This window comes from Ahaetulla prasina, chromosome 8 (genome assembly GCF_028640845.1).
Source record: "Ahaetulla prasina isolate Xishuangbanna chromosome 8, ASM2864084v1, whole genome shotgun sequence".
Taxonomy (NCBI): Eukaryota; Metazoa; Chordata; class Lepidosauria; order Squamata; family Colubridae; genus Ahaetulla; species Ahaetulla prasina.
This window is the reverse complement of record NC_080546.1, coordinates 62,356,154-62,382,059: the sequence shown is the minus strand read 5'-3', so window position 1 is coordinate 62,382,059 and position 25,906 is coordinate 62,356,154. Positions and strand designations below refer to the sequence as shown.

General features: G+C 41.4%; 1 protein-coding gene across 4 annotated transcripts in view; it reads left to right on the top strand.

Annotated features, from left to right (window-relative positions):
- Positions 1 to 25,906, top strand: part of LAP3 (leucine aminopeptidase 3) — an 85,612-nt gene that overhangs the window by 11,760 nt on the left and 47,946 nt on the right. The window contains exons 2-5 of one of the 4 annotated variants that reach the window (XM_058193769.1): positions 10,244 to 10,378; positions 10,765 to 10,880; positions 12,050 to 12,104; positions 22,237 to 22,342. In XM_058193769.1, coding sequence (XP_058049752.1) covers positions 10,340 to 10,378; positions 10,765 to 10,880; positions 12,050 to 12,104; positions 22,237 to 22,342 — 316 coding nt within the window. In that variant the 5' untranslated portion in view covers positions 10,244 to 10,339. Of the gene's footprint in view, positions 1 to 4,632; positions 4,850 to 10,243; positions 10,379 to 10,764; positions 10,881 to 12,049; positions 12,105 to 22,236; positions 22,343 to 25,906 lie in introns of those variants that run through there. The other 3 variants (XM_058193767.1, XM_058193766.1, XM_058193768.1) reach the window with 3 other exon arrangements.

The following is a 25,906-nucleotide window of genomic DNA, read 5'->3' as shown; positions in this document are numbered from 1 at the left end:
AAGATGCATGGAGCGAGATAGAGCTTGCTCGTCTTGCCATCTCTTCTCCCCCCCCTTGCCAGGGGCCGGGGAGATGTGAGATGTATGTCTTACCTGCCTTGCAGCTCTGTTGTGTGTCTCGCCGTTGTCTGCAGGCGAACACGTTGTAGGGTAAAACCAAACTTCTCGCAAGTTGGAGAAGTTTGATTGAACTTGAAAGTTTTTTTTTTACTTTACAACGTGTTTGCCTGCAGACAATGGCGAGACATGTGACGGAGCTACAAGGCAGGTAAGACACATCTCACGTCTCCCCAGCCCCACCCCTCCCCACCTGCCACCCCCAAATTGCATCTAATTTGGGCAGGGACAGGAAGCCCTGCTGTGCCCGGTGAGAGGGGGAGAAGGGACGGCAAGAGGAGTGAGCTCTGTCTTGCTCCATGCATCTTGCTTCTCCTCCACCCCCCTCGATAAAGAGCCGGGCACTGTGGAAAGGAGAGCCAGGGGGGCGTGGGCTTTGGGCATCTGGGGCTTCTGGGAGTTGCCTGGCAGAGAGATGGGAGCAGGGTGGGAGTTTGCAAGCAATTACGTTCCCTTTGCCTTCTCTCCCAAAAGCGCTTCTCGGGTGCAGCCACTTCTACAGCAGGAGACTCATGATGGATCGCTTGGCCTCCTGCTGCAGAAGTGGCCGCAATCCATGGCAAAAATGGCCATGCTTGCTGGAGGTGCCTGCTGGAGTGGCACCCATGAGGCAGCTGTTCCGTGGATGGAATTGCCTGCTGTGACTGTCACCATTAGGTAAAGAGAATGCGAAGTCTTTGGGGTGCGTTGCTTGGCCTCTGGTTTCTTTTGCAGCCGCAATTGGCTGCAAAAGCAGCTGCACTTGCTGGAGGCAGTGACTTGAGCGGCACCTGCGAATCAGCTGTGAATGGCAGCCTGAGCAGCTCAGCTGATCTGATTAATGGGCTGAGAAGCCCTGAGGTGACTAGGGAAGGGAAGGGCTGCCTCCTGTGCTGGTCACACCTACCCCGTCACTAGGGCTTATTTTCGGGGGAAAGCGTATATTTATACCCACTCCAAAAATCAGGCTTGGCCTTATTTTCAGGACATGTCCTATTTTTGGGGAAACACGGTATACATTTTGTTTTTCTTGCCTCAGTGTAAAATCTTACTTTTATCCATACTGAATTTTATTTTGTTGTATAAGTCCCAGTATTCATGTCTGTTGATATTCTTCTGGAACTTGAGCCTATGTTCTGGGATGTTGGCCGTTCCTGCTAGCTTAGTGTCATCTACAAATATGATGAGTTCCCCTTCTATTCCCTCATCTAGATCACTTATGAAAATATTGAAGAGTACTGGGCCTAAAACAGAACCCTGGAATACCTCACTGTCCACTCTCTCCATGTGGATTTAGTCCCATTTAGTCCCACATATTGAATACGGTTTGTCAGCCAGTTAAAAATCCGTGATGCTGTCTATCCAACGTTTTTTTACTTTATCAAGAAGTAGGTTGTGGTCTACTTTGTTCAAGTTTGTCAGGATCCATCTGAATGATGAGCTTATGTTCTGGAGTGTTGGCAATTCCTGACAGCTTGGTATTGTCTGCAGATTTGATGAGTTCCCCTTCTATTCCCTCATCTAAATTGTTTATGAAGATATTGAAGAGTACTGGGCCTAAGACAGAACCTTGGGTACCCAATTGCTTGTTTCCCTCCATGTAGATGTAGTTACATTGAAGACTACATGTGGATTGCAGTTTGGCAGCCAATTTCGAATCCATCTGGTGGTAGTGTTGTCTATCCCACATTTTTCTAGCTTTCCAACAAGTAGGCTAGGGTTTACTTTGTCAAATGCCTTGAGTATATTATCTAAGTATATTATCTAAGTATATTATCTCCACATCATTTTGCTGATCTAAAGGGTAGGTAGGGTAGGGTGGGATAGGATAGGATTCTTTATTGGCCAAGTGTAATTGGACACACAAGGATTTTTTCTTTGGTGCATAAGCTCTCAGTGTACATACAGAAAACAAAGTGAAATATAGTCAAATATCATAAATCATAAAATACAATCATAAATCAAATGACAGACTCAATAATTCCTCTGTAGAACTTTATAAGCAGCTCCATGGGCAGTCTGAGCTAGTAGAATAGAACTTCTCCTAAAATCTACTATCATCTCTAGAGTTTTAAGAGTGTTTAGCTCTAGATTGTTCTGACTGCACCACAGTCCTGTTGTTCTACCTCCTGTTTGTATGCAGACTCATCATCAATCATCAGATGATTGTTGTCATCTGCAAACTTCAGTATTTTAACAGAGGGGTCCTTCAAGATACAGTCATTGGTATATAGAGAAAAGAGTAATGGAGAGAGCACAAAAGCTCTAGGAGGCTCCTGTGCTAATTGAACAGGTATTCAATATGATTTTACCTAGCTTCATTTGCTGCTTCCTATCTTTTTGAAAGTTTATAATCCATCTATAAGTACCGTATTTTTCAGAGCATAAGATGCTCCGGACTATAAGATGCACCTATCTTTTGGGGGGAGGAAAAGAAGATATACGCTAGTGCATGAATATGGGAAATAATATGAAATTTTACCAGTTTGGAACTGTTTTAAATTTTTTTCTTTGCATAGATTGGTATTGTAATCAGAATCAGTAAGTTATTCAGCATGCAATCTGCTAGATGTAAAGCTTCCCCCTGTGCATACCTTATAAGATGTTGTTTTTTTTTGTTTACATTTATATCCCGCCCTTCTCCGAAGACTCAGGGCGGCTTACAGTGTATAAGGCAATAGTCTCATTCTATTTGTATATTTTTTACAAAGTCAACTTATTGCCCCCCCAACAATCTGGGTCCTCATTTTACCTACCTTATAAAGGATGGAAGGCTGAGTCAACCTTGGGCCGGGCTTGAACCTGCAGTAATTGCAGGCTACTGTGTTCTAATAACAGGCTTCTTAACAGCCTGAGCTATTCCGGCTTGTTGTAAAATGTGGTGCAGTGCCATATTGACAGCATCATCTGCTGATCTATTTGCATGATAGGCGACCTGCAAGCAGCGGATCCCTGATGATTTTCAGGTAGGCTAACACTAACCTTTCAAAGGTTTTCATAACTAAAGATGTCAAAGTAACTGGTCTGCAATCATTCAGCTCCTTAATGGAGGGTTTCTTGGACACCGGGATGATAGCAGAGTGTTTGAAGCAAGAAGGGATATAGCATATCTCCAGTGATTCATTAAAGATGTTGGTGAAGATGGGGGCCAGTTGATCGGCACAGACTTCAAGCAAGAAGTTACCCTGCCTGGGTCTGGTGCAGTGGTGAAATGTAAAATTTGTTACTACGGGTTCTGTGGGCGTAGCTTGGGAGGGGAGGTAATGTGACTTGGAGGGCATGGCCACCTTTTTTTTTTTTACTTTTAAAAGCATTTTTATCAGCTGAAGAGGTTGTAGAAAAAATGCTTTTAAAAGGCTCTGACGATCCCAGCTGAGTCGTGCGATCATCAGAGCTTTTTTTTTAACCTTTAAAAGCATTTTTTCAGCCAAAGAAAAATGCTTTTAAAATAAAAAAAAACCTCTGATGATCGCGCAGTACAGCTGGGCATGGGGGAGGGGCAGGGATTTTTGCTACTGGTTCTCTGAACCACCCGCTGCCATCACCACCAGATCAGGCGATCTGGTCCAAACCAGGAGCATTTCACTCCTGGTCTGGTGCTTTTCCAGACTTTTGTCTGTGGAATAGATCTTGCATCTCTTTTTGTAGGCTCACCAGAGGGGTGGGGGCAGGGGGACAGAGTGAGGTGTAGGAGACTTGGCTATTGTTGATGTATCTGAGATGGAAATAGTAGCAATAGTTGACTGTGGTATCCTCTCAAACTTACAGTAGAACACATTCAGCTCATCAGCCCTTCAGCAAGAGAGGGAGGTCTGCTATAGCCAGTGTTATTTTTCAGGCTTTTCCACACATTTGCTGGTTCATTTGTTGAGAGCTGATTCCTCAGCTTTCAGAGTAGCTTCTCTTTGCTGCCCTGATCTCCCTTGCTAATACATTCCTGGCCTGATTGTAGAGCATTTTATCTCCTTTTCTGTAGACTTCTTCTTTGGCATCACGTAGTTGTTTAAGCTTAGCTGTGAACCAAGGTTTATTTATTATCTAGAGAAAAGTAAAGTCTTACACTTAGGTAAGAAAAACCAAAAGCACACATATAAACTGGGGGAAACAGGCTTAATAGCAGTGATTGTGAGAGGGATCTTGGAGTCTTAGTGGACTATCAGCTAAGTATGAGCCAGCAATGTGCAGCAGCAGGTAAAAAAGCCAATGCAATCCTAAATTGCATTAACAGAGGGATACAATCAAGATCAAGGGAGATATTAATACCACTCTATAAAACCCTAGTACAGGGGTTGGCAAGCTTAAATACTCAAAGAGCCACTTGGACCTGTTTCCTACAGAAAAACAACAACACACCATGAGCCACAAAACCTGGCTGAGCGTGGCCAACTCGATGTCACTCACTCCTACGCAGTCACATGACCACCTAGCCACACCTACCCAGCCACAAAACTATTCTCTATATCTCTTTCCCCCTCTCCCTCCTCTTTCTGTATCTCTGTGTCTCTCCCTCTCTTCCCCTCTCTCATCCCCTCTCTATGTCTGTATGTGTCTATGTCTCTCTCTCACCCCCTCTCTGTGTATCACTCTGTGTGTCTCTATGTCTCTTTCTTTCTCTCTCTGTATATGTGTGTGTGTGTGTGTGTGTGTCTCCCCCCTCCCTTCAGGTGACCGTCCTCCTCCTCCTGTGGCTGAGCCGGGAGCGTTCGCATGTGCAGGGAGACACTCCTTAAGCGAGCAACAAAGCACAGCAAAGGTGTGCGTGGGGTGGGTGGCTGTTCGCTTAGGACGACCTTAACAGGACATGGCTTCTCTCTTGCATTAATGCTCTGGCCATCGCCTTGTCGTGTCATCGTCCACCCCCAGAAGCTCTTTAGGTGAGCGCAGAGGGAGAGAGAGAACATGCATGTGTCTTTCCTGAGGGTGTAACTTTAACTCTGTTGAGACAATTGAAAAGTTCATGTGATGTGTAATAGTTGCATATTAGGAACTCATGTGAATTGCGAAAGCAATATGTTACTCTCTCTCTTATACAACATAAAGAGTAATTACCTTGGGGATTTGTATTGCCATTTCAAAGTGAGGAGTTTCCATTCCTGTCCCATCACTGGTTGGCCCCACCCCACTTATTTCTTTTTTGGACTCCAGCCTGAAGTGGCAGGAAGCGAAGGCTGCCTTATGTGCAAATGTGGCGTAAAGGCAGGTACAGGGCAGCTTTGTTCCTGCACTCTCCAGGGACCCTCTTCCACCTCCTCCTCTCAGAACACCTGGGCCAGCTGTGGCTGAGCTAGGAGCATACACACGCATGGGGAGACCCTCCCCAAGTGAGTGCCACAGCTCAGGAAAGGCATGCATGGGCTGGGCAGCTTAAGGAGGGTCTCTCCACGTGTGCGCACACTCCCAGCTCAGACATAGCCGGCCAGAGGGTTACGAGAGGAGGAGTGGGGAGGAGAGTGCAGGAGCGAAACTGTCCTGTGCATGCCTTCACGCCACATTTGCACAATAGGCAGCCTTCACTTCTTGCCGCTTCGGGCTGGAGTCCAAAAAAGAAATAAGAGGGGCAGGGCCAACCAGTGATGGGACAGGAATGGAAACTCCTCACTTTGAAATGGCACTACAAATCCCCAAGGTAATTACTATTTATGTTGTATAAGAAAGAGAGTAACATATTGCTTTCGCAATTCATGGGACAGTTGACAATTCATCCCTGTCATGATGGGATAGAAGCTGCGGCAGAGGGCCCAAAGAGCTGTTTGTGGCTCCGGAGCCGCGGGTTGCCGAACCCTGCCCTAGTAAGACCACATCTAGAATGCTGCATCCAGTTTTGGTCACCACACTATAAAAAAGATTCTGAGACTAGAAAAAGTGCAGAGAAAAGCAACCAGGATGATTAGGGGACTGGAGACTAAAACATATGAAGAATGGTTTCATGAACTGGGCATGGCTAGTCTAGTGAAGAGAAGGACCAGGGCAGACATGATAGCTGTCTTCCAATACTTGAAGGGCTGCCACAGAGAGGAGTGGGTCAAGCTGTTTTCCAAAGCATCTGAAAGCCATAAAGGAATAATGGATGGAAACTGACCAAGGAGAGATTCAACCTAGAAATGAGGAGGAACTTTCTGACAGTGAAAACAATCAACCAATGGAACAGCTTGCCTTCGGAAGTTGTGGGAGCTTCATCATTTGAGACTTTCAAGAAAAGATTGAACTGCCATTTGTCAGAAACGGTAAAGGGCTTGAGTGGGGGGTTGGACTAGATGACCTATAAGGTCCCTTCCAACTCTTGTTAAACTCTTAATTACTACAGATGCATAAGGTTTTGGTCAGCATACATAGCGTCTTCACAAAAACTTGCATAGAGTTAGTGAGAGATGCCTTGATAAGCATCTGGGAAAAAATTAAGAAAAAACATTACATGAAAATTCCAATTGGTTATCAACAATAGAAGTGATGATTTACTCAAACTTATTAGATTTAAATAAGGTGGTGAGATATACAGAACTATTGGATGAACAAGGAGAATTAAAATCTCAATGGCAACTAAAGAATCAAGGAATAAAGATTGATTGATGGGCCCTATCTCCAAATCAGGACAAGATATAAAAAGGATTTAGAACAGTATGGCATCTATGGAAACAACTGGACTTGGATAAAATATTGCTAGGGACAGAGAAAAATGATTACCAAAGCATATAACCTCTTCGTAAGATTTAAAATGGAAGAAGAAACTGAAGGAGATGATGATAAGCTGGGCTAAAAATTTCAGATATAGTATTGAATTAGACCACTGGGAGAAATTATGGGAGAAAAATTATAAATTAATGATGTCAGCAGTCTATAAGGAAAACCTCTACAAAATGTTTTATCATTGGCATTTACCCACAGCCAGATTGGGCAAAATGTTTCCAAACCATTCAGCTAAATGCTGGAGATGTAGTTATAAACAGAGAACTTTCTACCATATGTAGTGGACCTGCCCTAAAGCCAGAAAGTATTGGCATAAAATAAGGGAATGGTTGGAAGAAATTACTGAACAAAAGATCGAACTGAAGCCAGAACTATTTTTATTGGGCATTTCAGATGGGAAATGGGTAAAAAATTTCAATATATAATATTACATATATTAACTGCAACCGGAATTGTTTTTGCTCAAAATTGGAAACAGACTAATATTCCTTCAGAGGCAATGATAATAAGAAAGGTATGCAGAGATGGATAGGTTATCTATGGAATTGAAAGAGAGAGAAGAATCTGAGTACTATCAAGTTTGGAGTAGATGGTATACATGGCTAGAGAATAGGAATAAAATTATTGTATAAGAATTATATAATATTGATGACATTATGATTATATCGTATTTGCGTGTAAATATTATAATTCAAACAACTGTATAATATAGGATAGTGAACCATAGAAATAGAACCTATGTAAGTATGAATGTTATGGATGATATTGATACTGATATGGACATGCTGTAATGAATGAAAAATTGTGTTTTGTTTTTTAATGTTGAAAATGTTTAATAGCAGGCTATATTATTGCTATATTACTTTTTTTTACTATTTTTGTTATTTGCTGAAAGTCTTACTTTGTTCTGAGCCTTAGCTTTCCTAACTTAATCTTTGCAGGTTCAAGCTATATGTTGGTATTCTACCTTAATTCTGTGTCCCTCTTTTCATTTTTTGTACTTATCCTTTTTTTCTTTCAGTTTGTCTAAGAGCTCTTTATACAACCATGCTGGTTTCTTCTTGGATTTCTTGTTTTTCTTTTTCAGTGGTATTGAGCTGGACTGGGCTTTTATTATCATTTTTCAGAATTTCCCAAGCTTCTTGAGTTGGCTTCCTCTTTAAGATTTTCATCCATGGGATCCTTCACAAGAGTTTTCTGAGTTTGTCAAAATTAGCTCTTTTATTTTATTTATTTATTTTATTTTATTAAATTTCTATACCGCCCTTCTCCCGAAGGACTCAGGGCAGTTTACAGCCAAATATAAAACAATATTCATAATAAAAATTAAAAACACTATAAAAATCTAATTAAATTTTGGCTCACATTAAAACTATTAAAAACGATAATAAAATCCCAATTAAAAACCATAACACAATTAGGCCAACCCTGCATGATGAAACAAGAGAGTCTTGAGCTCGCGTTGGAAGGCCCGGAGGTCGGGGAGTGATCGTAACCCCGGAGGAAGCTCATTCCAGAGGGTAGGAGCCCCCACAGAGAAAGCTCTCCCCCTGGGGGTCGCCAGCTGACATTGTTTGGCTGACGGCACCCTAAGGAGACCCTCCCTGTGGGAGTGCGCAGGTCGATGGGAGGCTATCGGTGGCAGCAGGCGGTCCCGTAAATAACCCGGTCCTAAGCCATGGAGCGCTTTGAAGGTGGTCACCAGCACCTTGAATTGCACCCGGAAGACCACCGGCAACCAGTGCAGCCTGCGCAGGAGAGGTGTTATATGGGAGCCACTCGTGGCTCCCTCTATCACCCGCGCAGCCACATTCTGGACCAGTTGGAGCCTCGGGTGCCCTTCAAGGGGAGCCCCATGTAGAGAGCTTTAAAGTTCTAACACACTGTTTTGAATATGTTCTGTTACTTATGCCTGTATTGTATTCTGTTTTGTATTGTATCGTGTTTTATTGTATTGTGTTGTATTGTAATACAATTTTATATTATATTGTGTCTGTATTATAGTCTGTATAGTCTGTATTATATCTGATAATTAGCATGTTTTGAGATCCAGCTCTCATTATCCCCAACAATGTGGCCAGTGACTGGAGGGGATGGCAGTTGTAATCCAGTACATCAGGAGGCCAGGAGATTGCTCTCATTGAGATGGGCCATCCTTTCCTGCCATGCCCTTGTTCCCAATGGTTGGGATCAAACTGAGGCCATTCCAGCTTTGCCTGTAACTAGGTTGTATCAGAAATCATGTGGTCTTGATCCAATTTATAATAATAATAACAGTTGGAAGGGACCTTGGAGGCCTTCTAGTCCAATCCCCTGCCCAGGCAGGAGACACTACACCATTTCAGACAAATGGTTATCCAACATTTTCTTAAAAATTTCCAGTGTTGGAGCATTCACAACTTCTGCAGGCAAGTCGTTCCACTTATTAATTGTTCTAACTGTCAGGAAATTTCTCCTTAGTTCTAAGTTGCTTCTCTCCTTGATCAGTTTCCACCCATTGCTTCTTGTTCTACCCTCAGGTGCTTTGGAGAATAGTTTGACTCCCTCTTCTTTGTGGCAACCCCTGAGATATTGGAACACTGCTATCATGTCTCCCCTAGTCCTTCTTTTCATTAAACTAGACATACCGAGTTCCTGCAACCATTCTTCATATGTTTTAGCCTCCTGTCCCCTATTTGTTCTTCTGTGGATGAACTGAGTGACTAAATTATATTGATTTTGCATATGATCTCAGAGGACTAAATGATATCTAGATTGATATTGTCCTCAGTGACAGGCAGCAGCAGTTTTTCCAGCCTTAAGTGCAGCTTTGGTTTTAGTCTGCCTACACTCAAAACATGGTTTAATTCAGAACAGCCTTGCTCTAAGTCTTAAGAGATCAGGTTTCTTAATCTTTAAATTATGTGGAACTATGGTTTTCAGCCACTTTTAGGGCAATAATTAAAAAAACAATCTTTTGTATAGAGAAAGACAAGAAAAAAACCTGGGAATATGTGACAAAATAGAAAAAAGACTAGATAGGTCTACTGCTGCCAGTCTCCCAAAAATTGAGAATAACACACACACCCCTTTTTTTTTTGCAAAAATCCTTTAAACCGCCTGAAGGGACAAGTGCCTTGATTTAGCATCTGGAAGTCTTTAAAGTGAGTAGACCAGAGTTTCCTAATTGGCAACTTTAAGATACGTGGACTATGCTGGCTGGGAAATTCTGGGAGTTGAAGTCCATACATCTTAAAGTTGCTAAGGCTGAGAAACACTGGAATAGACCATGGGCATTACATATGGTCTTGGCACAGATCAAGTGCTTTCTGAACCTGCTGAGTCCTGTTTCTAGCTTGTTCCTTAGATTTTTCCCCAAGGCAAATTGAGATAAACAAAATGAAATCTGGGAAGGCAGCACTGAGCACCTTGAGGGCTTGCATGGCTCATGCCCTGCTGTTCCTTCTGTTTTCACATTGGATAGAGTTAAGCCTTGGAGGTGGGACCAAGATATCGTCCCTGCTATAAAATCTGCCTCGGTAGTGAGCTGAAAGTGCCAGAAGCAGCAGTTCTGCAGACAATGCCTCATCAACAAAGTGGTAGTCCTCATTATGGAAAGGTAGGTGAGTTTGGATCTTGGGGCAAGAGAAAGCCATCAAGGGCTGGGAGTAGGAATTTGCAGCAGTTACATGGTTTAAATAGGGATTTTGCCTATTTCCCAATTTGTGTAGGATCTTTCACTGCATAGCTTTTTCTTTCAAAAGACTGGCCTGTCATGAGCATGTGTAAGAAGATAAGGTTAGGTGAAATTAACCTATTAATTAAAAGTTAATATATCTCAGAGTGACCCTGGTTACAGTAGAAGAGAATATTGTTCCATCAGAATGATACAATATAAAACCTATGAATTTGTGGTGGAAATGTTTTGCCCTCCAATCTTGAGCTTGTGGAAAGAATCTGCCATTATTTTATGGATGTTATCTAACTAAACCTCCACCTTTGTAGGGTCTCATTCTTGGAGCCTTTGCCAGCGACCGTGATGATGAACCTTCTCAGTTGTCTGATGCAGGAGAGGCTTTTGACAAACAAGTCAATGGGAAGCTGAAGGAGTTACTGTTCCTGTAAGCAACTGGTTGCATTTCCTTCTCTTTATTAAACTGTTGCAAAATGACAGGAAAAACATTTGGCCTTAAGGATGTTTTGCAAGTCGCTGCAGAAGTTGTTGCAAGTTTGTTTCCTCCTTTCCCACATTCATCTTTTTGCCATTCAAATGAAGTTGATTCCATCACTCTCTTTGCATGCAACCCCTCTTCCTTTTATGGGCTTCCCCAAAAGCTCATTATGTCAGGTGTTCTCAATTTCAAGTAAGGAGCAGGCGACTAGAAAAGTGAGATGTCCTAACAGTCATAATCAAAAGGGCCCTACAACACTTAATATTATTCTCAAAAGATTGCATACAGGTTCCTGTATGAACCTGAATATAACATTCATATAAATCAAGCAGCTCTTTTTCCAGGAGAATGTGTGTGCTTTTGTAGCTGCCATGAAGTTCCAGGAAAAGAAATGGCTGTTTTAAAACACTGCTGTTTTATATGCATGGCCCTCTGAAGCACCTTTTGGAAGAGAGTCCAAAGTATGCATAGTTTTAATGGTTCACTAACTAGAACCCGGTGATTAGCAATATACTAAATGATACTAATCTCTTGGTCATATTGGATGTTGGTTTTTATAAAGCCAAGGGGTCACATCTATGTGAGTGAGGATTTTAAAACTAGAATTTAGATATGCTAAGTTAGAAAGGCATTAATGATGCAAATGCATTGGTGGAGACATTGGTAGGACTGATTAGTTCAAACGTAAGTCTGAGAAAACCACTTGATTTAAAGCAGTACTTCTCAATCTTGACAACTTTAAGATGTGTGGAGTTCAATTCCCAGAATTCCCCAGCCAATGGTTGGCTGGGGAATTCTGTGAGTTGAAGTCCACACACCCTGTCAACGTTGAAAGACACTGATCTAAAGGTTTTATCTCATCATCTGCTGTTCTAGAGAGAGACGAGTTCTCTCTCAGCATAAAACAAGAATCCTGCCTTTCATAGGTTGATATTTGATAGTATATTTACCTACCATTATAATCAAAACCTGAGTACATGAACAGAAGCTAACCTTAGGTATAAAACCAGGCAGAAGCCTATTCTGGGAAAGGCTAATTTTCTGATTCAGTTGCTGATAGTGAGTGGGCAACATCTGTTTTGTTGTGGACTACTGAACATCTTTGTCTCCTACTATAGTTCTGGACCACCTCTGAAGAAAGGGAAGACCCGCATCTTTCATGGTTTGCATCAGGTAGGGGGTAAATATTTAACTAATTTAACTTTGTGCCTCTTAATTTTTAAAGTTTTGGGGGTTTTTTGCTGAAAGAAGAGTGTGGTGGAACTTTGAGGATTTCCTGCTGAATTTTGAAGAAGAGAATTAGCCAATTACAATATTACACAAATATGGTAAGTGAAAATTCCCATAGCACTTTTTTTATTTCTCTCTGATAAAAACAGATTCTTCAGAACTATTTTTCTCATTGGCAGAGTTTATAGAACAACACTGGAATAAAAATGTATACATCCCATAGTTTTTCCAGTGTGGAGTTTGGCTTCTTCTCACAGCTTGCTCTAACCTCATAAGAAGACAGCAGATCCAGGGTTGAAGCAAAGATTGAGAATCAAGTTATTATGATAGTTAATGTTGAAAAGGTCATCTAGTGGTAGGAGATGAGATGGAAATCTCAAAGGGGCTTTTTCAAGAGGCAACTGGACTTTCTTGTTTTCTTTGAAGACATTTTGCTTCTGATCCAAGAAGCTTCTTCAGCTCTGACTGGATAGTGGGGAATGGAAGGATTTATATTCCTTGCACACAGTTGGAATAGAGAGTTTTAGAGAGTTATTGAGGTCACCTGGAGGTTTTTCTGTGTCACCAGGGTCACCTGAGTAGTAGAAATAGATGTGGAGCTTTCTTGGAACTGCTGAAAAGACAGCAGTTTCAAGAAAGCTCCACACCCATTTGCACTATTCAGGTGACCCAGTGGTGGGATTCAAATAATTTAACAACCGGTTCTCTGCCCTAATGACCAGCTGAGTAGGCATGGCTGTGTGGTCATGTGACTGGGTGGGCATAGCCAACTTGACATCACTCACATTGAAAGTCTCTTCGCCTCGCCCGGCCTCTATGACTGTGGGGATGCTGCAACAGTTGTAAGTGTGAAAAACGGTCATAAATCACTTTTTTCAGTGCCATTTTAACTTTGAATGGTCACTAAATGAACTGTTGTAAGTCAAGGATTACCTGTACAGAAATACAAAAAGCTTCTTTGCTTTCAAAAAGCTGCCCTAAATTCCAATCATTAGATTAGAAATGGGGGAATACACACTGAAGATCAATAACAGTCACAGCCATCATGAAACCTAAACCATTCTGTCTGAATACTTTCCTTTTCATCAGCAATATCTGCAAGTCAGATTTACAAATCAGGCAGGTTGCCAGAGCACCTTGAGGAGTTAAAATAGTTAAAATGCAATGATAACTATCAGCAGCCAACTCTTGCTCATAAAGTAAAACCCTTTAGCAGAACCTGATTTAAACTACATGATTTACTTAACACCTTCAATGCTTCACTTAATATGGAAAATAGTCATGAAATTGGACATGAGTTACTTAACCACCATCTTGCTTAGAAATGGAAATTCTGGTCCCAGTTGTGGTAAGTTAAGGACTACCTGTATAGCTGCCTGTCTTAAAACCACTCTGGTTTGCTTACAACCAAGTTTCTTAGCCAGTGGGGAACCTGACTTTTAGAAGGGAATTTCACTGTGCATTGGGACAGTATTGATACAGCTTTGGGTCATTCATTTGGCAGCACTCTGAATGCTGAGTTCCAGAGTACATTGAATGCAGCCCTAGGTTCCAGGCTGCTTTTGTTAAAAAAAAAGTTTTATTGGATTTTTATTTTTAAATATACATCAGTATTAATACATGAACAATGTGGCCTCTGGGTATAATTCATTTTGATACAAACAGCAATAATAATAATGATAATGATGATGATGGCTGGGCCTGGACAGCTATCAGGTGCGGTCCCTATGGTTATGGAAATGCCAGTCTTCAGATCTGTACTGGCTTAGCCACCGTGAACCAACCCAGGCATCTACCATCACCAATGATGAGAAGAACTCAACAAATTCCATACCAGATAGGTTGTCATTCCGGTCAACAGGACCATGCCAGATGCCATCTGCCAAAAAATGGGCTATAGGGCTCAGTTGCTACTGCTGGGGAACCAGAGCGTGCAACTGTAAAGTGACTGGAACAAAAGTGCAAAACTTGGAACTTCATACATCTTAAGAAGGTATTTGGTTGATACCTAGGACGCTGGCAGCAATCCGTATCAACCATTAGCACCAGTCAATGGTATTTGTGATGCATTTTTGAACATTCAGTTGACTTTCATGTTTAATGAATAAAATATAATAATAATAATTGTTACATTAATCAAACTTATCTAATCCTAGTATTGATATGCATGTTTGTGTTAGAGTAGTTATTCAATATTTCAGTGTTCCATTTTAATGCCAATGATATTAAGCAATAAGTAATACCATCTTTCAACCTCCAATCTTTCCATCTAACCAATGCTTTATATAAAGGTGTGTATTCTTATTTCTACCTCTAGTCCAGTTTTTAATCAGGCTATCATTATATTAGAAAAAAAAGAAAAAAATAGTTTCTTTCTATCCAATCATCTCGTGCCCATTTTAATATCTCAATTCTTACTCTTTTTTTAGCTTGCCTCCCATATATCTCTCTTGGATCTTTGTCTCTATCAGCATCTGTGTCTTCACTATTCAGTCTGAATAATTTTCCCATCTCTATCCTCTTAAGCTGCCAGGTCTCCAGAGTATCCACCCAAACCCCTATCTCCCTTTTGAAAATATTTTCCAGGTTATCAAATTTCATTTTTAAATCTCTTAAAGCAGAGGTGGTCTGTGGGAAAATTTTGGTCCGCAGCACACCTGGGTGGAGGAGCTGCTTCAGGATGACCAATGGCCAGTTCTGTGACTAGACTCTGGAATATGGGACCGGCCAGGCAGCTCGTGGTGGGGCTGGAAATCTCTGCCGTAGAGGGAGGTACATGCAACTTGTAACTTTGTGATTGGTGCAACGTGCAAGGAATAGCGCAGCCCTTGCCGGCCAGAACAAGGTAATGGTGCAAGGAGGGATGGTAATGCAGTCGGGCTGAAGCAACAGGTGGCAGCAACTCTTGGCTCTTTCTTCCCCTGCTGTGGCTTCCTGGTGGCTGAAGCCACCAGTGGCTGGCCCACCCCTCCCCTCCTCATCACTCTTCCCCTGGCCTGAGAAGGGAAGGGCAGGGGATGGAGATTCACTCCATATTCCAAAGTGGGAGCGAAGCTTCATCTCTTGCTGGGTCTTGCGGGCATTTCTCCAAGCCCTTGTTGGTGCTCCATGTACCTCGGTCTCTCGGGGAGATGTGCAATTTCCTCTCAGGCCCGAAACACTGGCCCAACCCAGCCATTTCTCTCTGCCGCTGCTGTTGGTGCCTCCAAGGCCTGCCCACTGCTCTTGCAGCACAGTTAAATATAGTGCGCTTCACAATGGGGGATGTGACATCTCCTCCTCCTGGAGCCCATTACAATAGGTCATTCCATGTCAAGTGGTCTGGGGCTACCAGATCGACTATCACAGATTTTGATGAAATTTGGTGTGAACATGCACACACGTCCCCAGTGAACATTGGTAAAATGTTATGTTTGCCGATACAATACTCGAAATGAAATTTTATATTCGACAACCTTGTGTTGCTAGGTTATTACATACAAAGTTTCACGTTTCTCCTACCTTTCCTTCCAGAGATATAAGAAGCCAAACTTTACCATTTTTTGTGCTGCAATCATTTTTGGCCAAATTTGCTCCCAATTATCTAGATGGCGATCCCTCATGAGAATATTTTTATTATTTTGTTTAATAGAGCACAACAAGTTGTACAAGATGGCCAAGTTTTGTTTCTCTTCACAAAATATTGCCGGAGATATTATGTCTCAAAGTTGCTGAAATTTCAGTCATACTGTCAAAGGTTGCAGTATGGGGTTATACAAATGACTATATCTCTGCAAGTATTGCATTGGCAAAAAAAGCACTTTACCAATGTTAATTGGGGATGTGTGTGCATGTTCACACCAAATTTCATCAAAATCTATGATGGTCGACCTGGGCACTTTCCTGAAATCAGACCACTTGACATGGAATGACCCAATGCGGAGCATCAGCTGCAACTGGGTCAGGTGAGTGTCTCAGGGCGGACAGCAGGTTGGGCATCTCCCCGAGCACTGAGATCTGTCCAGCACCAACAAAGGCCGAAGAAGCGCCTGTGAGACCTAGAGAGCACCAGAGAATCAGAATGAGAAAGAGAAAGAGAGATGAGAGAGAGAAAGAGATGAGACAGACAGACAGACAGACAAAGAGAGGGGAAGAGAGGAGAGAAAGAGAGAAGAGATATGAGAAAGAGAGAGATGCGGGAGAGAGAAAGAAAGAGAGAATGATGGACAAAGGAGAGAGAGAAAGATGAGAGAGACAAAGGGGGGAGAGGAGAAAGAGATGAGAGAGAAATGAGATGAGAGAGGGGAGAGGGGAGAGGAGAGAGAGAGAAAGAGATGAGAGAGAGATGAGAGAGACACAAACAAAGAAAGGAGAGAGAGATGAGAGATGAGAGAGAGAAAGAAAGAGAGGAGAGAGACAGACAGGAGAGAGAGATATGAGAGAGATAGAGAGAGAAAGAGATAAGAGAGTGAGATGAGAGAGAGAGAGAGAAAGAAAAAAAGATGAGAGACAGACAAAGAGAAAGGAAGAGAAAGAAAGAGAGAGAGATGAGGAAGAGAGATGAGGAAGAGAGAAAGAAAGATGAGAAAGACAAATGGGGGGAGAGAAAGATGAGAGAAAGAAATGAGAGAAAGAGAGGACAGAGAGAAGAAGAGATGGGAGATGGGAGAGAGAAAGTTGAGAGAGACAGGGTGAGAGAGAGAGATATGAGAAAGAGAGAGATGCGGAGAGAGAAAGAAAGAGAGAATGATGGACAAAGGAGAGAGAAAGATGAGAGAGACAAAGGGGAGAGGAGAAAGAGATGAGAGAGAAATGAGAGATGAGAGAGGGGGAGAGGGGGAGAGGGGGAGAGAAAGAGAGAAAGAGATGAGAGAGAGAGATGAGAGAGACACAAACAAAGAAAGGAGAGAGAGATGAGAGATGAGAGAGAGAAAGAAAGAGAGGAGAGAGACAGACAGGAGAGAGAGATATGAGAGAGATAGAGAGAGAAAGAGATAAGAGAGTGAGATGAGAGAGAGAGAGAGAAAGAAAAAAAGATGAGAGACAGACAAAGAGAAAGGAAGAGAAAGAAAGAGAAGAGAGATGAGGAAGAGAGATGAGGAAGAGAGAAAGAAAGATGAGAAAGACAAATGGGGGGAGAGAAAGATGAGAGAAAGAAATGAGAGAAAGAGAGGACAGAGAGAAGAAGAGATGGGAGATGGGAGAGAGAAAGTTGAGAGAGACAGGGTGAGAGAGAGAAAGATAAGAGAGAGAGAGGAGAGAGAAAAAGATGAGAGAGAGAGATGAGAGACAGACAGACAGGAGAGAGAGAGGAGAGAGAAAGAGATGAGACAGACAGACAGACAAAGAGAGAGGAGAGAGAAAGAGAGATTTTTCTTTCTTTCTTAGGCCAAACTAAGTGCCTAAAAGGACCCCATCCCATCACTGGGAGGCCAGCTTCAGCGAGTGGCATGCTGGATTCATATTAGTGGTCTGCAGGATTTAAAAATATGAATTTAGTGGTCCCTGAGGTCTGAAAGGTTGGTGACCCCTGTCTTAAAATACTTTTCCCTTGGTTTATTTCATCAGTCATTATTCTATTTATTGTCTTCTCATCATCTTCTTGCTTTATTTTCTGGTTTGTCTGTTCTATCTTTTCCTCCATTCTTTCTGCTGTCTCCACTCTTTCCTGGACTCTTCGATCTTCATTCATTATCAGTTGTAGGATATTTTCTATTTTCCCATTTGTGCCTTGCAATAGGGTCTTAATCTCTCTGTGATTTTTTTAAAAAATAATTTTTATTAAACATTTTTCAAAAAACAAAAAAAAATCTTTAAACAATAGTTTCTTTCGCAACGGTTAATCATTTCTTACTTGTCCATTTTTCTCCCTTATTTCAATATATCCTTTATACATACAAGTCTAATATTAATTTATTTACATATATACATATAAATAACAGTGTATCCAGTGGTGGGATTCAAATAATTTAACAACCAGTTTTCTGCCCTAGTGATTTCTTCCAACAACCAGTTTGCCAAACTGCTCAGAAAGTTAACAACCGGTTCTCCCAAAGTGGTGCGAACTGGCTGAATCCCATCAGTGAGTGTACCCAATTTCATTTCTACAAACTACATTTTTTCTGCTTTCTCTTACTTGTTTTTACATTTCTACTCCTATATCTTCTTTATTTGAGAGATCTTTCATTGCCTTTTATCTCTCTCCTCTAGCCATTCATACCATTTATCCCACGCTATATAATATTCTGTTTCCTCTTTTTCTTGTAACTCCTTTTTAAGTTTATCCATTTCTGCACATTCCAAGACTTTTCTAATCAAATAATCTTCAGTCGGTATGTTATTGTTTTTCCAATTCTGTGCGTATATTATTCTTGCTGCTGTGATAATATGGATGATTAAATAATTATTTGTTTCATAAAACCCTGGGAGTTTAAATTATCGAAGGCTTTTTGGGTGTCCAAGAATATTAATCCTGCTTGTTTGTCTGGATTTGCCTCATAATATTCTAATACATCTATTACAATTCTCATGTTATTTTTTATCTGTCTTTTTGGCAAAAAGCCGTTGTAGATGGATGTATTCATTTATTACTTTCTGTGACTCTTTGTCATAGTATCCCTAATGCAGGGATGGTAAATCTTTTTCTCGTTGCATGCCAGAACTGTATGTGTGTGTGCGCAACAGTGCATGCCAGCATCCATAATGCAATGCGAACCCTCCCACATGTGCATGCGCACATGATCCCCTGCACTTCCTGTGCATTCACCCCACATTGTGCATGTGCTCCCCCGCACATGTGTTTCTCCTCCGTGCCCCGTTTCGGGCCTGAAAAATGGTTATTCCGAGGCAGGGCTGTTTGGCCCGATTCTTGCTGTGTCTGTATGCGGTGGGCTTTCTGGTGAGCTGGTGAGGCTGTGTGGTTATTGCAGTGGCTTGTAAAACTCAGGTTTAGCCTGTGGGCCGCCAGGTCCAGAGCCGGCAGCAGTTTCTTCCTGTCACTCAGCCCTTGTCTTGGGGTGACTTTTTCCGCATTCAGCCCTAAAGGGTAGCAGAATCTTCCACTCTGCATGTGCTCAGAAGCAGTCTGCAGTCCTCTGGACAGCAAGGATGAGCAGTCTGAGGCTTCCCTGTTTCCCTGCCCGATCAGGCTTCTGGCGCAGCCCCAGGCCTTTGGGGGAAGGGATTGAAGCCCCGGACCACAGCTTTTAATGCTGCTAGGGGAGTGTGAGAACTGCTGCTGCCGGAGGCGAGGGGGCGGTGGTGGCAAGGATGAGCAATCTACCTTTACTGGAATGAATGGCCTGCTCGCCTCATGCTGGCCGCTGCCCGGAGAGCGGGCAGGCCGTTCACTCCAGCAAAGATTTGTGCAACTCTCTTCCACCAGGGAGCATGACCACTTCCTGGCTGGTATATCTCTTAACATGACCGCTTCCCCTCCGGTGGATCCCCTGAAGGCCTGGGGCTGCACCAGAAGCCCGTTTAGGCAGGGAGACAGAGAAACCCCGGATCACTCATCCTTGCTGCCCCCTCATTCCTGTCGGTGGCTGTTCTCGTACAGCTGTTTCCCTGGTGGTGCCAGAAGCCCTGGGCCGGGGCTTCAATCCCTTCCCCCAGAGGCCTGGGACTGTGCCAGAAGCCCGCTCGAGCAGGGAGACAGGGAAGCCCAGGAACCATTCATCCTTGCTGCCATCCCCTTACCTCCAGTTGTGGCAGTTCTCGCACAGCCGCTTCCATGGCAGTGGCAGAAGCAGCTGGTGGGGAAGAGAGGGTGGTGGCAGTCTGGAGCAGCATGCTATTCACACCAGCTAAGAGGCAGTGGTGGTTCCTCCTCCTGCCAGGCTCAGGCTCTGGGCAGCATCCAGCCAGCCATACCTGGTCTCCCCCTGCAGCGGCCCACGTAGATCCCAGGCAGTGCAATTTCTGGGCCTTTCTTCATAGTGGCAGTGACAAGGAAGGCAGGCAGCTGGGCGCAGGGGAGTGACTGGTGGCAGTGCTCCTGGCTGGCAAGGGGAGAATGCCCCGGGGCTGCATGCGGGTGATGATGCGCTGTAATACATTAAGGCCAGCTGATCGTTGCATGTGCATGCACACCAGTAACGAGCAATTAGCAGGCTGGTGCACATGCATGTCCTGGAAACCTGGAAGAGGAATGGTCAATGCCATGCAAGTCAGGCGACATGGCTTTGTGTGCCACTTCTGGCATGTGTGTCATAGGTTCACCATCACAGCCGTAATGCTTTGAAACATCAACGCCATTTCTTTTGAAACCTCACTCATTTCCCCCGATGGAGCATCTTGTCTTATTTTAGTAAGCTCTTAGTCTATAGTCCAAAAACAATGTATTCAAGTCCAATGTTGCTCCTCAGAAGGTTCAATAATCATAATTCTTTACATCTCAGGATTATTAAACAGTTACATTTAAATAGCCCAGGCTGCTTCCACAAATCAAAAGTCACTTTACTTTACTTAAGAGTCTTCCTTATTCTCACAATAGTCTCCAGTAATCATAAAGTAGATAGTTATAGTATCACCACGGTCCTCCAGATGAATGTTGTTTATTTCTCTTATCAGGAATTTTCCTAGGCTTGTAGAGGTGTGGTATATTTTCCATTCACCAGTAGATGGCACCCTCAGCTTAGGCTTCAGTGTTGTTTTAAGTCTGATAAATTGATTGATCCAATTTTAATTCAATTTATGAAAGCAAAATCGGCTATTTGATAATTCCAGCAATTTATAATGCCTTTCCAAAACAACGCCTATCCAATTTAAAGTCCAATTTTTTTATGTTTTAAAAAGTCTGTAGCTTTTCTCCCTTAGTTCCTTTCTTTTGGGTCTAGGATTTTTCTTTCTGTGGTTGTTCACCGCTTTAATAAATAGTTCTAAGAGTCTTTTTTTCCTCGATTTTCCTCTTTTTTTTCCTTTTAAGATTAAAATCTAAATAAAAAATGAATCTTCTCACCCAACTCCAGTCACTGTTTATCTACACTGCTCCTGCACATTTCTTTGTTGCTTTGGTTGTCCCAGCTTCATGGCAGCCATCCCTGTCATGGATGAGAGGGAAGAAGCCCTGGGTCAAGCAGGAGAGTTGCTGCTCTCCATGACCTGCAGGGCATCTCTTTTTTCTTCACCACTCCTACAGGGTGACTTTAACCCCTTTTGGAACCCTCCAACAGGAGAACTCAGCATGGGAGCGTGGAGACCCACTCCTCACGTCTGATCTCACCATAACATTAGCCGGAAGTCTCAGTTCCAGGGCTTCAAAAGTTGACTTCCAGCCCTTCAAATCTTGACTGTGAAACTTAATCTCTTAAATGACACTTGGGACCTGAGCTAAGGGAATTTGGCAAACTGTTTTTGGGCATGAAAGCTCTGATGAAAGCCATGGGGCAGGTCCAAGAAAGCTATGTGACTCAGTCTTCCAAAAAGAAAAATATTGCAAAGATTGCAAACCTTTGACTAAAACTAAAAACTAATAGTTGAAAATGGCATCACAGTTTTATTTGTGGAAAGCAGACTATTTCAGCTCACTGCCAGGAATTCGATCCTTACCAGCTCAAGGTTGACTCAACCTTCCATCCTTCCAAGGTTGGTAAAGTGAGGACCCAGATTTTAGGGGGCAATATGCTGACTCTGTAAACTGCTTAGCTTTAGAGAGAGCTGTAAAGCACTATGAAGTGGTATATAAGTCTAAGTGTATTGCTATCCTTGTTCAAAGCAATGAACCATCCCAACATCTGAGGTTGCAATTATGTGTTTTAAAGATCTGATAGCATGTACTGAATTAAATGTTTAAAAAACAAAATAGCCTTTTAGGGGTTTCTTGCAATCATTTGCCATCCTGTTGCTTATCCTTTTTGCATTAATGCATCAGGTTGGATACTGGATATTACAAAAAACATTTTCATTCCTTGGAATACTGTTGGAGACCATTTACTGCATAATGCTAGTTTAGTTTCCCTCCATTTTAATATTTCAAAATGTGAGGAAGTAAATACTAGATTTGCTCCAATCTTGAAAGATATTCCTTGAAATTCCAGTTGGTTGACTTTTTTAGAAAAAGGAAAAATGAGTTGTTTTCCCTTCTGTTTTGTTGCAGGCCTTTCCAAATGTAGTAGTTGTTGGCCTGGGAAAGAAAGCAATGGGAATGAACATAGATGAAAACTGGAATGAAGACAAGGAAAACATACGGGCAGCTGTGGCAGGTTAGTAAAATTAAAACATTACTTTTGTTTTAATGTATAATCTCTAATACTTCTTTCATAATGAGTGCAATCTATATTTTAAAAGGTTGTTTCCATTTGTCAAGCTTAGTAGCTTAAATGGCTATTGCTGATCCCCCTTGCACTAAATTCTGCTTGGTGGACTTGGTGAATATTAAGCATTCTGTTGTAAGAAGGATGGATAAAGTCCATGATTTTTTTAATTTACAAGAGATCAGGCCTCTGCAACCATAAGATACATACTTAAGGGAATTTCAGTAGGGCAGCTAGAATGGCAACTGATGGAACTGCTTGTTCCACATAAATGTGATAGGTGTGTAAGGCCTTTGTCCTTGGCACTATGAGGGAAGCATGGCAGCAGAATCCATCCCAAATGCAAAATGTCAAATCTCATATTTTCAACAACCCCACTTTTTGCAGCCTTTAGAACCAAAGCTGGGACAGACTTCCAGTGGCTCCGCTTCGTTAATGGCGATCTATTCAGATCGCCAGTTCTGTGTGATTCTGTAGAGCCACTCAGACAGTGTTAATCTGCTGTCAAGTGGCTTGAAAACCTCTTCCCTCGGGCAAAGAGGGAGAGGTGAGCATTCGGGCTGAAGTAGAGCCCCCAGGAAAGCCCCAGGAAGAGTCTGGTGGCTTGGTGGGAACGCTCCTTCTATAGACCGAAAAAAGCTCCGGAATCCGGAACGCTTCTGCCAAATGGCAGAACAAAACGCAGCGTCCATCTCCGCGACTGAAATGGATTACTGAAGGACTGTTAACACGGACAGAGTTGAAACAGGAGCGTTGGCATCTGATTGTAAGAAGATTTTAACTCCCTGACAGAGAATGTATTCGTAGTCAAGATTGGAGATGATGAAAGTAAATGGCGTTTTGTATATTGAAAGTAAATGGCGTTTTGTGTATTGGAAGTGAAAGCTAAGGAAATGCTTATTACAATTGCTGGCGTGGAACCTTTAAGAAGAATATAACAAGGTATTTTTTTTTAAATGGAATTTTTTTCTTGTTTCTTTTTTTATCTTTTTATTACAGTGTTTAAGAAGAAAAGTTTACTGAATTTTTCTTTTTTCTTTTTCTTTTTTTTCTTCTTCTTCTTGGTATTACTTAGTTTAAAAATGGCTTTTAAGCAAAGAGATTTAACTACTTCTAAAATATTGGAAATTTCAGATACAGAAATTAAAAGAAGATATCAAAGAAGGTCTAAGGAATTTTTTACAGGAGCTTATGGAGACTCATCTTTCAGAAATAGATCAAAAATTTAATGAAATGGAGAAAGAAATATTGGATTTTAAAGATACGGTGGAAGAGCAGAGGAGGGAGATGAAAAAATTAAAGGAATCAATTACCCCATTACTGCTATCTAGTATTCAGACCGAAGAAAGACTGGAAGAACTTAACCAAATTAATTTAGATTTGCAAAGGAAGATAGACGAGGTTCAAATTAATTTTAATTTAGAAAATAAAATAGTTGATATCCAGGTTAAGGTAGATAGGGCAGATGAAGAAAGGGTTATATTACAATATAAATTAATGGAATATGCTATAAGGGTGAGGGGATTAAAAGAATGTAAGGAAGAAAATTTGAAAGAGATTTTTACTCAAGCCTTTGCTCAGATAGAAGAAGTGGAACCAGAAGATTTTGAAGTTAATATTGAAAAAAATTATGTTAATTCTTGGTTGGCAAGGCAGAAGTATTTACCGAGAGATGTGGTTATTTATTTTACAAATAAGAAGATTAGGTATGGAATTTTGCAAGCATTTTATAAAAATAAATTTCAAATATTAGGACAAGATATAATAATGATAAAGGAAATTCCTCCTAAAATGTTAAGAAAGAGAAAAGAATTTGCCTTTTTAGTGGATGAGCTTAAGAAACACCAGATATATTTTAGGTGGGAGGTTCCAGCTGGCTTAACAGTGAATTATAAAGGAAGAAAATATTTTCTTAATACAGTTTTTAAAGCACGAGACTTCTACACTAATGTATTAAAGATTGGGAATCCTTAATCGATAGATGCTAAGTTGAATGGTGAATAGATGGTGGAAAATGTGTAAGACAGAAGATAAGGGGAGGGAGAATGTTTAATTTTATTATATATGATTATGGTTAATTTTTGTAAATGATTTATTTTGGATATAAATGTGTAATTTTAGGGGTACTATTTGATATATTTGAGGTATAAAGGAATAGGAAGATGGAATATTGTTTAATTTTGGAGGATAGATAGTAAAATTTAGGAATTTGGATTAAATATTATATTTAAGAGATGGATGTAATGTTGTTATATGGCTAACTAGAATTTAATTGTTATAACAGATATATTTTGGATAAGTTATAGGTGTAATTTTAATAATGTTATTTGATATAAGCAAGGTAAAGTGAAGATTTTAATTATTACAACTGATATATTGTGGAGATAATATAGGATTAATAATAATATTTGTAATATTATTTGATGTATGTAAATGATACCAAAGATATGAAAAGATGGATTATTTTTTACCTTTGGAGGTTGGACAGTAAAATTTAAGAAATTAAGTTGGAAATATGAACTATTCTTGAGAGACTGCTTCAGGAAGAAAGACATTACAGAAGAATCCTTGGTGAATATTGGAAGATGGAATGTTCTTTTGGTATTGATTGATGAAGGTTGAATATCAAAAACTATGTACTTTATTGAAGAACAAACACCAACTCAATCGGAAATTTCTGAGAACTCTAGGAATGGAATGGTTTGATATATAATGGATTGTAAGAAATGTATTTTCTTTGTTTCTGGAAGGGGAGTTGAGATTTTAAGGAGTGACTAATGGATTATGATTTGTGTTATATTTTAATTTTTGACTGTTCGTTTTATACCCTGTATTCGGTTCTGGGAGGTCCCGGGGGGTGGGGGGAGGGAGGGGGAGGGGGGTATGAGGGTAGAAAATGGATTGATGGTTAATGTACAGAGATGATTGAAGATGTATAATTAATGTAACATCGGAGCTGCCTGGCTACCATTTCAGAATGATGGGAAGGAGGGAAGGAGAAGAGAGAAGAAGGTAGGAAAGAGAAGAGGAGGAAGAGGAAAGGAAGGAAGAGGGATAGAAGAGGGAGAAGGAGTAGGGAGGAAGGAGGAGAGGATGTAAATTTAAATAAATAAATAAATGTAGATAAGAGAAGGGGAGGATGGTCGTGGAAAGTAGAAGAAGGTAGAGAAGGGAAGAGAGTTAAAGGAAGGGGGTGGTGACCGGGCAGGTCCGATTAATTGTATATGATGGTACACTAAATATGTTATTGGATATGAATGTTAAAATAAACTTTTTTAATAAAAAAAAAAGAACCAAAGCTGGCACAGCAATTGGTTTGTGATAGCTTTCCATAAAAGAAAGTGTGATCAAAGAGAGTCCAACCTAGAACTAAGGAGAAATTTTGTGACAGTGAGAACAATTAACAAATGGATGACTTGCCTTTAGAGGTTGTGGGTGCTCCTTCATTGGAAGTTTTTTCAAGAGGAGAGCCTTTTGTCTGGAATGGTATAGGATTTCTTGCTTGAGAAGGGG